At 48.3% G+C, this 12,385-nt stretch overlaps 1 protein-coding gene across 5 annotated transcripts in view; it reads right to left on the bottom strand.

The window, feature by feature from the left end:
* Dido1 (death inducer-obliterator 1) overlaps positions 1-12,385 on the bottom strand; it is a 51,500-nt gene that overhangs the window by 10,079 nt on the left and 29,036 nt on the right. For 4 of the 5 annotated variants that reach the window (XM_078052137.1, XM_078052136.1, XM_078052139.1 and 1 more), the window contains 9 exons: positions 7,234-7,702; positions 6,942-7,101; positions 5,988-6,104; positions 5,740-5,844; positions 5,350-5,485; positions 4,586-5,114; positions 4,037-4,190; positions 3,010-3,099; positions 2,038-2,233 (listed from right to left, as the gene is read on the bottom strand). In XM_078052137.1, coding sequence (XP_077908263.1) covers positions 2,038-2,233; positions 3,010-3,099; positions 4,037-4,190; positions 4,586-5,114; positions 5,350-5,485; positions 5,740-5,844; positions 5,988-6,104; positions 6,942-7,101; positions 7,234-7,702 — 1,956 coding nt within the window. The remainder of the gene's footprint in view (positions 1-2,037; positions 2,234-3,009; positions 3,100-4,036; positions 4,191-4,585; positions 5,115-5,349; positions 5,486-5,739; positions 5,845-5,987; positions 6,105-6,941; positions 7,102-7,233; positions 7,703-12,385) is intronic. The other variant, XM_078052138.1, reaches the window with a different exon arrangement.

Below are 12,385 nucleotides of genomic sequence, written 5' to 3' on the forward strand. Positions count from 1 at the left end.
CTGCTGCCCGTGTGCACACGCCACGCACAAGCAGACACACGCGCGTGTTGACAGTGGGCCAGAGAATGGAGAGCAGCTTGTCAAAGCCCGTGGGCTAGTCTTCACAAGTTAACAGGCAATACTTCATTGGTTACTTTTCAAAACCCTCCTTTCTATTTCAACAGAACATAGTTGTTCTTTATTGTGGATGGACATCTGCCTATCTTTTCGAGTGTCCCCTCCAGGCAATGTCATGCAGTGGTGAGTGTGATATCCACTGAGTCACTGAGCAGAGAGGCTGGGTGCTTGGCACCCAGTCACATTCAGCGGAGGACCCCTCCTGCCCCTACATCGTGGAAGTGCTCTCCTACAGCACTGCACCATGTGAGTGGCTGCTGCAGCTCACAATGGAGGCGCTGCTTGCTTTTCTGGTGGCCTCCCTTGACCCTTTCACTGTCTGCTGTTGGACCCTCCTTTAATTCCTGTGCTTGGTAGGGACTATTGAGGGCCCCATGTACCCCAGCCCACACTAACTCCAGGTGGCTCCACGTCCCTTGTAATCAGTCCTCATCTGGCACCGCCAAGCTGGAGATGAGGCAGAGTGCAAATAAGGGTGGAACCTTCATTTTTTAGCAAGGGATCCAACTCACATTTCTCTAATAAAAAGGCTTGTGGCAGCACAGCTCTGCGTCACAGAGAGTCACGTGGACTCCAACTCCCACACTTGTAACTGACCGGATGCTCTCCATAGGTGTCTGAGGGTCAGCTTCTGGATCTTCACTCCCAGGAGGACTGGACACCTCTTCCCCCTGGTCACGAGGGCACTGGCCAGTGCTCTTCACATGGCTGCCACCAATCACCTTCAGGGCTCTTTCTGCCACCCAGGTCATATTTCTTTACCCAAGTAGGATTTGACAGGACATGCTAAAGCACTCAGCTTTTGAAACATGCTTGACATTAAAATGATTTCATGTACCCTGCCAGTTAAATTTTACTCTGGAATTACTGATACTAATCAATACCTTTATGGGCATATAATTCCAGAAAGCAGATCCAGGCTGAGCCCAAGCTGGGACTAGGGGCAGCTCATTGGGAAGAGCCGTGCTTGGGCAATGACTCTGGCCCCAGGACCCAGCTACCTCGGGCACATGGGTTGAGTGTGCCAATGGATTGAGCAGCAGGAGCACTGTTGCAAGGCCTGGATGGCACAAGGAGGCAGGGTCTAGACTGCAGCTGGAAGTGCTCGCGGCATCCAGTGGCTGCCTCTACAACAAAGCACTCAAAGAGCCATTGAGCATGCGACAGACACATCAGATTTTAGGTAAGACCAGCCTCAGGGGACTTCGTAGTCCAAATGTGGGCATCTGATGACACTCCCCTTTTTCAAAGGGACTAAGAAGAACTGGACACTAATGGACCAGCCCCCCTTTAGAATAAACCTTATCTTGGAACAAACCTGGAACACTTTCCAGGTTAATTTATAAATAATCCTTTAGATACCACATTTTCTAAGGAAGGAGTAAGCACAAAGCAGTTCACCAAGGATGAAAGGACTTATTCAAATTACAGGAGTATTCACTGGGAGGAATGTTCTTGCACATCAATGCTAACCGTCACACCCCAGGAATCATCCCTTTGGAGAATCCATACTGATCACTCCAGAGGTGAGCAGCAGTGACGAGACTCCCGGGGGTGGGGCTGGGGGAGGACACAGGAGCGCTGCCTTTCACTCCCCCCAAGGCTGGCCCTTGGTGTCACTGACCCGAGACTCCGAGACTCCAACAGGCAGTTGGAAGTGGTGGGCTTCTCCCTCTTCTTGAACCTCTGAGACAATGTCTACACTAATGGGGTCCTTCCAGGGCCATGTCTGTGTCACAGAGGATGGGCTCCCAGGCCAGACAATGCTTTGTTTGCTCCTCTAACTCCAGCTCCTGGGAAGACCCAGTGTGGGGGAAGTGGCAGGTCCACCATGTCACAACTCTGTGGGACTGTGTGTTGGGGGAGAGGGTTGTGTGGGGACTGGACATGCCTAATGACCTCCCAGAAGGCAGTGCTTACCTGGTCCCTCAAAAGGCAAGAGTTTGGGTGGCACTGGGTCCTTAGCACTCAGTGGGATCAAGTAGAGGTCCTTGACATGCCTGTTGTTATTTGCTACAACACCAAAGCGGCCACGGCTGCTAAAATAGGAGTAGAGAGAAATGTAGGCAACCTCTTCCTCCTCTGTTGCAGGGTGAAAGCGGATCAGACAAAGCTCCTGCAAAGCAAATAGCACAGGGCAAAACAGTCACTTGTGGCTGCCCTCAAACAAGCATGCCCTTTATATCTAAAGTCTGAGCCTAAGTCTCACAGATTCCAAAACAGAGGGTTAGGAATTCTTACTTTCACAGTCCTGTGGTCCACATAAAGAAAATAAAGGTTCGAGTTTTAGCCTACTGGACTGAACTCTTCAGCACAAAATCCTTTAAACCACTGCACTCGGCCTTGACCTCTTAGTGAGCCACTCTGGGTGCAGGTCAGTTCAGCCGTGTCCTACACAGCAGGCTTGCCCACGGATGACAGAGGTCATGCTGAACAGGGTGTAGGAGTTGCAAGAGTTGCCTAGTCATCTCCCCCTAGGAGGAGGGTTGCCTGGATCAGAGGGTTTAGCCTTTCTGTGAGTCTGATGACATACAGACCCCCCCCCCCCCCGCCCCAGGAAGCTGCGCAGAGGACAAGCAACTGCAGATAAATCTCAGGGGCTCTCAGGAAATTGAAGCCGACTCAAGCTTAGGCTAAGTGTATGGAACAGGCCAGGCCACCTCTAGTTCCCGCCTCTTCTTCTCCTTCAGCCATGAAAACACGAGAAAACAAAATTCACACATTTCTTACTAAAATCTAAGTGCACATACAACAAATCAGAAACCCCTACTACCGTACAACTTAAATACATCTTCACATAATAACTATAAATTTAGACATGTTAAATAGCTAGGAAGAAAACAGACAACACCTTCTCCACCACCAGAGATCATACATACTATAAATGGATACCTTAGACACGGAAGACTTGAGCTTGCCGACATAATCCCAGACCGTCTTTGGAGCGATTCTCCCACCAATGTGAATTGTATCAGGCAAGTCCTAAACAGGAAGTGCTGGGAGTCAACAGCTAGTGCGGCTGTGGTACTCAGAGGCTAAGACAGGGGTCAAGTACCCAACCACCCAGGGTGCAAAAACAGAGGATCAAGGACTCAAGGGAAATGCTAGTGGCTAAAAGGTGACTGGGAACCACTGATCCCACTGTCTCCGCCCAAAGAGACTTCACTGTTCCATGCTTCTAGCTTCAGCTTTTTGGTGCTGGGGGCTGCATCCAGGGTCTCACGCCTCCTAAGTGAGCTATATTCCACTCCTTTTTTATGGTGGTGGTGGTGTGTGTGTGGCGGCACCAAGGATAGAACTCAGGGGCACTCGACCCCTGAGCCACATCACTGGCCCTATTTGGTATTTTTTATTTAGAGACAGGGTCTCACTGAGTTGTTTAGTGCCTAGCCATTGCTGACGCTAGCTTTAAACTTGGCAATCCTCCTGCCTCAGCCTCCCAAGCAACTGGGATTACAGGCATGTGCCACGGTGCCCAGTCCTTTTTGAGACAGGATCTCCATAAGTTGCCCAGGCTAACCTTGTGATGGATTCTCCTGCCTCAGCCTCCTGAGTAGCTAGGACACAGGTGTGGTCACCATACCAAGTGGTTCCAAGTTTTTATGACTCTTTCACATACAGTTAAATTATAAACACTAGTCAGGAAGACTGACTGGCAACTCCTTATTAAGGTTGTAATTGCCAACCAATGCTGTGTGTGTTCAACTGCACCAACAGAAGACCTACTACAGGGTTATTCATGCCATCCACCCATGCTGAGTCTGGGCACTTCATACCCTTGGCACTGCTCTGGGTTACAAGTCAACCACTTGGTCATCTCTGACCAAGCACACTGGTTGACCTGATGCCCTGTCAGGACAGTCTGGTAGGAGACAGACAGACAGACATACACACACTCTCTCTCTCTCTTGGTTCTAACCTCGCTGAGATAATCGAAACACCCAGAGACAGGATACGCCTTGGTGACAAATTTTGCCACACTCTGCATGTTAATAAATCCTTTCCAAATGGTGCTGAGCCGAGACAAAAAGAGAGTTGTGTCTCCTTCTGGAGGAGACCGTGATTCTGAGACGCTGTAAAACAAAACCATAAGGAATATGTAAATCTTTTTGCACAGTGGGAATTCCTAAAGTGTGGACACTTTGAGAAGTAAAAGTGGACTTTCCAAGGTTGGCAGCTTACTTTGGCCAATTAACCACATTAATTGTAATGATTTAAACAGACATTTTGGCCAAAGAAAATAAGGAGGATAGACAATAAATCTGAATGATTTTAAGTTCAAATTTCACCCTTCAAGATCTGTACCTCCCAAAATGACAATCAGGCACCTTAAGAAATTGAGCCTGTTTAGGACACGAAGGTACAAAGCTGATTCCTGGGTAAATTTGGGAGTTTAAGTATTTGATTCCTTTTTAATGTAAAAGAAACAAGTGTCTTGGTTTGTTCAGGCCCTAGCTTGCGTACGCACCTGGTGTTTGGTGATGGTGGAACTGACAAGTACCTTGGGTCTGGAGAAGAGGATGGCTTAGCCAAAATGGACTTGGGCACCGTCACAGAGGTTAAAGCAGGCTTCAGCATGTCTGGTCTGGCTTCCACCGTGTGCGTGCTGTCCAGGTGGACTGTGGTGGACGCTGTGGCCATGCATGAACCACTCAGAGCGGTCCTCGGATCCCGACCAGACACTGTGACTGTGGTGACCACCCCACCCCCACAGGGGGCTGGGCAGGGGGACAGGTCTTCCAACAGGGAGGGCTCAGGGCGGCCCTCTCCTGGAGGCCCAGGGAGATGCCTTCTCTCCAGGTTTGCACGAGGAGCACTTTCTGGATCTGGCTCCAAGGTGTTTTCGGGCAGAGTCTCTGTATTTCCTTCATCAGCTGAGTTGGGAAGTGGGTCGGGGGGAGAACTGTCATACTTGGGTTTTAAGTCTTCTTTCTTGGCAGAAGCCGCCAGCTTCTGTTTTTTAGGGGCTGGTTCGTCTTCCGAGGATGGAAGCTGACCTGAGGAATGTAAGGACAGACATTCAAGAGCACAGCTTGCTCCTAGGCAGGCAACGGCTTCCTGGGAGAACAGGGATGATGAAGGTGGCTCTTCTGTAAAGGCCAGAAAAGCACTACAATCTTTCTGTCCATACAGACTTTGGGCAAATACAACTGCCTCTAAAGAATAAGTGATTCCAAACAAAATCCAGGTTTCTCCTTTCCAAGGCTTCACCCCACCACAAGATATACTCACCAGTACAAATTTTACAGTTTAGATCAAAAAGATGGGCCCTGTGTTGACTCGTGGTGTCCTTTAGCATGCTGCTGAAGACATCAAGAAGGGGTGCTGCACTCTTCTCAGGGGCTGCCCGTACTGACTCTTGCTGTTCCTAAGAGTGAAAGAAAAAGAAAAAGGAGGTCACTTCTTTTCCAATCCACCCCACAGTATCAACACACAGGGAAGAAAGGTACACCATCAAGAGCCTGCAAGAAGGGCCATTGAATGCTGAAAATGTATGCACATGTCACACACACACACACACACACACACACACACACACACACACACACAGAGGCTACAAGCCCGAGAGCACTGGAAGGGGTTAATTTCAGCCTCTGCAACACTGAAACCTCGAATGCTCACATCTGAATCTGACACAGGTGGAGAATCCTCCATGTCAGGAATGGCTTCTGGCTTGACAGTGGTCTTCTTGCTTTCATTATGCAATTTAGTTCTGGAATCCATGACCTGATGTGAAGAAGACAGAAATGAGGCCTTAAAAGTGAACCCTCTTTTCTGGGCAGAAACCACATTTTCTATAAACAGCATGTGTGTTAACTTCTGGAGAAGGGAAGCCTCCAGGGCCTCAAGCACTGCCCCTTCACACTCACAGATTTTGCTGGCCTCTCTTTCCACATGGAAAGCTCTTTAGATACAAGTTCCTCTGGCTTCATTCGCACAAGTTTTGACAGAGAGATTTCTTCACGTAGAACACGATGGAAGAGTCCCTACAAACAAACATCTTCCATTCATATTCATTCAAAAAATGTTTTAAGCAACTGCTTACTCGAAGGTATAGAGAAGCAGCAAAGAATCACAAGACACCCTACCAGGGAGCAATAGTCACAGGAGCAGCCCTGAGCAATAGTCACAGGTACTGCATAGCTCCCTGAGGTAGAACCCCACCAAGCTCCCCAACAGCATCTCAGAGGAAGCACCGGGCCACCCCAGCTGAGCTATGACAGCTCCTCAGGAAGACAAATCATGTGCAGAGTCAGCAATAAAGACAGAAAAAGCATTTCTACTACTAGAGGGATGCCAACCCTGGAAGATGTACCCAGTGCATGATACTTACTCTAAAAGGCAGACAAGGGTTCAGGAGGGGCCGTGCAAGGCTGGTGGCTAATCCTTACTACCCATAGCTACTCCAAGGACTAAGGTGTGAGAACTGCAGGTACGGTTCTCTTTGTATCTAACAAAGCCTCAGTAAATGAGGCTTGCTCAGAAAACAAGGGAGATAAGGCTGCCCAAACCAGAAGATGGATATCCCATCTGCCAGGATATAAACCTCCAACTTTATTTTGGAACAACAGTGACAAACACATGATTTTATAGAAATGTTTTAGAGACTATATAATCCAGCAGAGTGGTGATGGTGAGGGTAGCAAGTGAGATCCCAGCAGGACACCAGTTCAGACAGGGCAGGGCAGGGCCCATGAAGGGGGAGGGGATGCTAGTGTCTCAGAATGTGGCATTTGCTGTGGACTCTGAGACCTGGCTAATGGAAACTAGAGGGCATCTCCTGGTCAGGAGTGTTCCAACACCTAGGTGCAATGCACACACACCTGATTCTTAGGATCCTTGAGGTTGAACATGATGCTGCGGTATTTGCTCTTATAGCGATTATCTGTAACTTGGAACAAGTTAAACATCTCCTTCTCAATGTGGAGGGCAATTTTTCCTACTTCATTCTCTGTCATGATTAAGTCATCACTGTCATTGACTCTGAACAGAACGAAGAAAGAATGACATAAACCACTTGCATTTGTATATAAACAGGAGGTGATCTTGATATGATCATGTTATAAACAAACAACCTCCCACTCAACAGATCAGACACAAAATAGAATAGCCCACCTTTTCCACAAAATCTCTTTCAAAGAACGTCTTATATTTTGCCGAATTTGTGAATTTGGCTGGGATGGGGTAGGGTTTGCAACTCCAATACGTCCTGGGGCTGGTGAGGCTGTAGGGACAGAAGTTGCCACTGGCTTCCGGATGGCTCCCACCACAGCAGCAGAGCCGGGTGACTTCTTGGAAGCAGCTGCCACAGTAATAGGTGTTGGTCCTGCAGGCCTGGCAGCTGAAGCACCTGACTGGGCGACTGAGAGCCACGGCCTCTTGGGAATGGTGCCCTTGAAGCCCGAGGGTGACTTTTTAAAGGCTGGTTTGGCTCCTGCCACATTAGTGAAAGGAGGTGGCTTCTTTGGGACTAGACTTCTAGGCGAAGCTTGCCTGCCCACCGAGGTGCCCGGAAGGGCCGTTTTCCTTGGGGCCGCTGCTGCTGCCACTGCTCTGTCCTCTGCTCTCCTGTCATCCTTCACAGCTGCAAAGCAGAGCAAAGGCACGTTGAATGAGACAGCGGGTAGCATGTGCACCACCTGACAATCTCCCCTGGATCAGCTTCACTTCCTGGGCCCTTCCTTGAGAAGCAAGACACTGAGAGAAAAGGGTCTTTTAAATCTTAAAACTCAGAAAGGCAATTAAGAGCTGCCAGGTAGTGTAGTGACCACACTTTACTAAAGAAAAATGCTTTATTATTACATTAAGCCTTTCAGTTCTACCAACATGCTTATTGCTAAAGGCTCCACTTAATCACCAAGCTGTAAAACTGAAGAACAAATTTCACATTATCAAAAACAGGTAGATCTACAATAGTGCCTTCAATAAGAATTCCAGCACAATTATTTTTTTTCCTTTTGAAATTTGATCCCATCAGTAAGGTGAAAATGGACAAGTTCTTCCAAGTATGTCCACCCCATGAGGCTGGCCCCTCCTGATAGTGTGAGGTCCTACTGAGGAGTCCATTGGGTGACAAATCTGCAGCATGGGGAAGATGGATCTTATTTTCATACCAAGAATCAAGTGCTAAGATCAGGTATGCTCTCTACAGACATCCCCAGGTACAACCCTTGAGTTAGTAATTCTATTTGAGATTGACAGGACAACTTAGTTGACAGCTGAAATCCCTCAACCTGCAAAGTTGGTCAAAGGTCGGTACCTAATCAACTACATTGAAACCCTTATCAGAACACCTCAATCAGAGCTCAGCACTGCAGCCTGGCTGGGCACACACCACGCACCAGGTAGGAGCCCAAGTGCTGAGACCCAGGAGGGAGATGCCTGGAGACACAGCCAGCGAGGGCACCAGGAGCAGCGAGCCCCAGACCGTTTATGGAGTCAACAGCTGCAGATATCCTGAAGCCGGACCCAGGGACTGCAGGTGAGTGAGTGATTGCTCCCAGTGACCATCTCACATGGTTAGACGGGTGGGAAACTCAGGAAAGGGAAGAGGCCCCAACTACAAGCAAGGCCTGATTCAACAAACTCCTCCTGAAGCCTTTGGGCCCAGGGCTCCTGTGTGGTCCTTTCACAGACCTGCTCATAATGCCAGGAGGTTGGGGTCACCGATACTGGAGCAGACCATAATGCTGCATTATGACCCATTCACCAAGAGGCACTAATGGCCTCAGGGATACATCACTTCATAGAGGGTAAAAATCTCTTTTGATTTTATAGAACCTGCAGCAGAACCAGGTGGACCTCCAGCTGAGGACGGCATGTTCATAACCGTCAATCCCTCTGCAGGGTCCACATCCCTAGCCACTGCACCACCACACTCCTCAAAGGGAATTCCCTCCCTGACTGAGCTCAGCAGTCTCGCCCAGCTACCACGATGGGCACGTCTAGGACCGCTGTATTCCTCTCAATCAAACAAAGGCTACAGGGGGAGCAGGATTTCTAAGTGACGGGTACTACAGCAATGACAAGTCTGGCAAAACAGGAAACAAGGACACACTAGGAACAAAGAAAAAACTGCTCTTCACTATCCAGAACAGTTAAAAAAAAAAAAATGATTGTTCAACTTTCCAGGTGTGGTGGCCATACCTGTACTCCAGTAAAGCACCCCTGGATTCAATTCTCAGTACCCCCTGCCCCGCAAAAGGACTGTACAACTTTTTCCACTTTAAGGCAGGCTTATCAGAACATAACGCCCCTCAAGTCAGGAAGCATATGTGTGATCCTGCCAGGTTAAATAAAACCAGTGAAGGTCCGTTCTTAGGGGAAGCAACGGGGAGGGGCAGGGAAGAAAGAGATGACAGTTCCCAGCACAGTGGGAAAGAAGCGCTGCAGCACAGTTTCCAAAGGACTGTGACAATGAGCAGGGACACCAGGAATCCACTGCTGTCTGCAGAGCTGTGCACCTGACCACCAGCCAGGACGCCTACCACCTGGCAGTCACAAAGAGAACGACCCTGTGTGAAGGGCGAGTTCCCAAACCAGCTGAAAACTTTGCTGAAAAAAATCTTAATATCACACTATTAAATAACTCTAAAAATCTGGCCTAAGGCATTTACAGAACCTCAACATAACCCTGATATGAAGGGACATTTGATGGTTTACCTCGTTTCTGGTTACAAACACCTATGGGCTTCAAAACCATAAATTTCGCCTCTCCAAATAGAGCTTCACAACATGTCTGGATCAAGACCAAATCCTCTACTGCTTTAACTTTTCTCCCCCCAACCCCCTTCAGGGCAAATCTCAAGAGAATATTTCTAGGATGTTCCTGGCACATGTGATTAAATGCTCAGGAGTGGAGTCCCACCTGAATGTCATCTACTACAAAGCAGGGGACAGAACCAGGCACTTCTGCTGTTAAAAAAAAACCCTTATAACCCTTTGTATGTAAAAGGTATCAGGCAAATACAGAAACCATTAAGACATCCCCCAATGCATATGCCAACAGCTCCAGTTCACCTGCAGGTGTCCTGCCACACCAAACCCTCTTCACTCCGGAGGGAGATGTTTAAAACCTGCCAAGTGTCCAACACAGAAAATGTTCCAGAGCCCTCCACACACCCTGTCCTCAAATGGGAGTTGCAGGGCTTAGTCAATTACTGCTGAATGGCAGTAAGAACCCCCATTTTTATTCAAGCAAAACTGTTAAGATTTACAATTAAAAAATTTTTTGCAAGAGTTGGGGATGAACCCCAGGCCTGGTGTACACTTAACTCTACCCCTGAGCCACACCCCCATTTCACTTTTAACTGTATTGTGCTGTAAGTTTACAGAAGGGAAAGGAGCATGTGTAACCAGCCAAAGGGAAAGCCCATTCTGGAAGGAAGCAACATACCTCCCAGGTCTGTCCTCCACTGTCCTGGGGAGAGGGGCAGTGCCCAGTCCAAACTCATGGGCTTGCACTGAGGAGCCGCCATTCTGTCAACACTGCCTCTTTTGACTCCTAACTGTGGTCCTGCTTGGGGGGAGGAAAACTACCACCCTGTAGCTTAGTAGCCACAAGTCTCCCCATGGGTTGAGCCTGTCCCAGGTCCAACTCTTGCCGCCAGGACGGGCCATTTGTTTGTAATGGACATGTATCTGGGGGTTCAGCTGACCAAAGAACGTGGCAGATCACTGTGCACTAGGCGCAGCAAACACTCCACTCAGATGCTTTGTTGCACTGAAGGCTGACAGGGAGCTATAGCATTGCTGGTCACTGGGTGGCACTATTGGGCCTCAACAGAGAATGGGAGAAAATCGGGCTTCCAGTGGAGGAAACGTGTCAATGTGTGCCTTTGGAAAAAATGCGTGTAACTGTCCAAATGGAGGCTGTGGCACAAGAGGGTGCAGGAACACAGACACAGGGCAGGAGACCATTTGCAGAGCCCCAGCCGCCCAGATACCCAGGGCTGGTGACGGCCCTCTTCTGGGGCTCCTCAGGGAGAGGGACAGGTGGATCACTCGCCTGAGCACAGGGCCTTCCCACCAGCTGCTGCGAGGGAGCTGTTCTCCCTCCCATCCTGTCCGCATCCTCATTGCGAGCCTGTACCTGGAAACCAGGCCTGGCTGTAAAACCCGCTCCTGGACACCACTGCCACCTCAGCTGAGAGCCACGTGGACAACGTGGTTTCCATTTCAACGGTTTCTTCACTTCAAGATCTTTCCTAGTATGAAGACTCAAGTGACAATGACAAGAGAAAATGTTTTGCTTTTGCTCCTTTCAGTATGCTTAAATATTTTCAAATGAATTATCCTCTTTAAAGTACAGGATGTTACCAATTGGCTTTAATATGAGAAACAAAATGTGGAATAATAAGGAGAGGCCATACTGTGGGTACCTGTCAGGGCAGATGGCCACTGTGACGGCAATGTTTCTGCAGGCCCATGGCCCCTTCACCATTTGGGCTATTAAGTTTCCCTAGGTCACCCCACCCCACCTTATGTCTAAAATTTGAATTACTTTAATCTTAACAGAGATGTTCTAACTCTAAAGGAAACTTGCAAAAACAATTGTATACCTAGAAACAAATTACTCTTCTTTGGTTTAAGTTTCATACAGAGTCACTTAAATTATACTGAAACGTGATTCATGTTGGGTTGGCAATGAAGAATTGGTCAAGTTACACTTCAAAGTGAACCACAACTGAGTGTGACGAAGGGGCCCCCATGGGCATTTGCTGTCAGCACCACAGAAAGACAGCCTGTGCCTGGTTACCAACAAGGGACTCACAGGCAGAAAGGTTAAATTTTAGCCAAATGACTGGAGCAGGCTGAAATAACCCACCTACCCTCCCCAGTACCTCTAGACCCAAAGGGTTCTATTCAATGTGTAAAACCCCCGAAGCTGATGGCACTGTGCAGACCCCAGGTGAAGTGAGCCGCCAGTTACCTGATGTTCTTCTTGCAGAGCTCGTCCAGATTTGTGCAAATCAAAGTTGCCCCAACCTTCATAAATTAAAGTAGCAAACATTCTTATCTTTACTCCTCCTTTAGAAGCTAAGAATATAACTATGTGCGTGTTGATGGGTAACAGCAACGATATACTAAGTATGTTACTATACATAAATATACCTGAAACGTGTGTATCGTACTGAAGTTATAGCAGCCATCTTCAGAGGTGACCTTTGCACTCTATGACATCAGCAATGCCACCAAAGGGCTTTTCCTGGAGTATTAATCTTTAGAGTATTAGAGTAGATCCACAGCTCCCAAAAGTCCCAGAGAG

Source organism: Ictidomys tridecemlineatus, chromosome 5, assembly GCF_052094955.1.
Source record: "Ictidomys tridecemlineatus isolate mIctTri1 chromosome 5, mIctTri1.hap1, whole genome shotgun sequence".
In the NCBI taxonomy this organism is placed as follows: Eukaryota; Metazoa; Chordata; class Mammalia; order Rodentia; family Sciuridae; genus Ictidomys; species Ictidomys tridecemlineatus.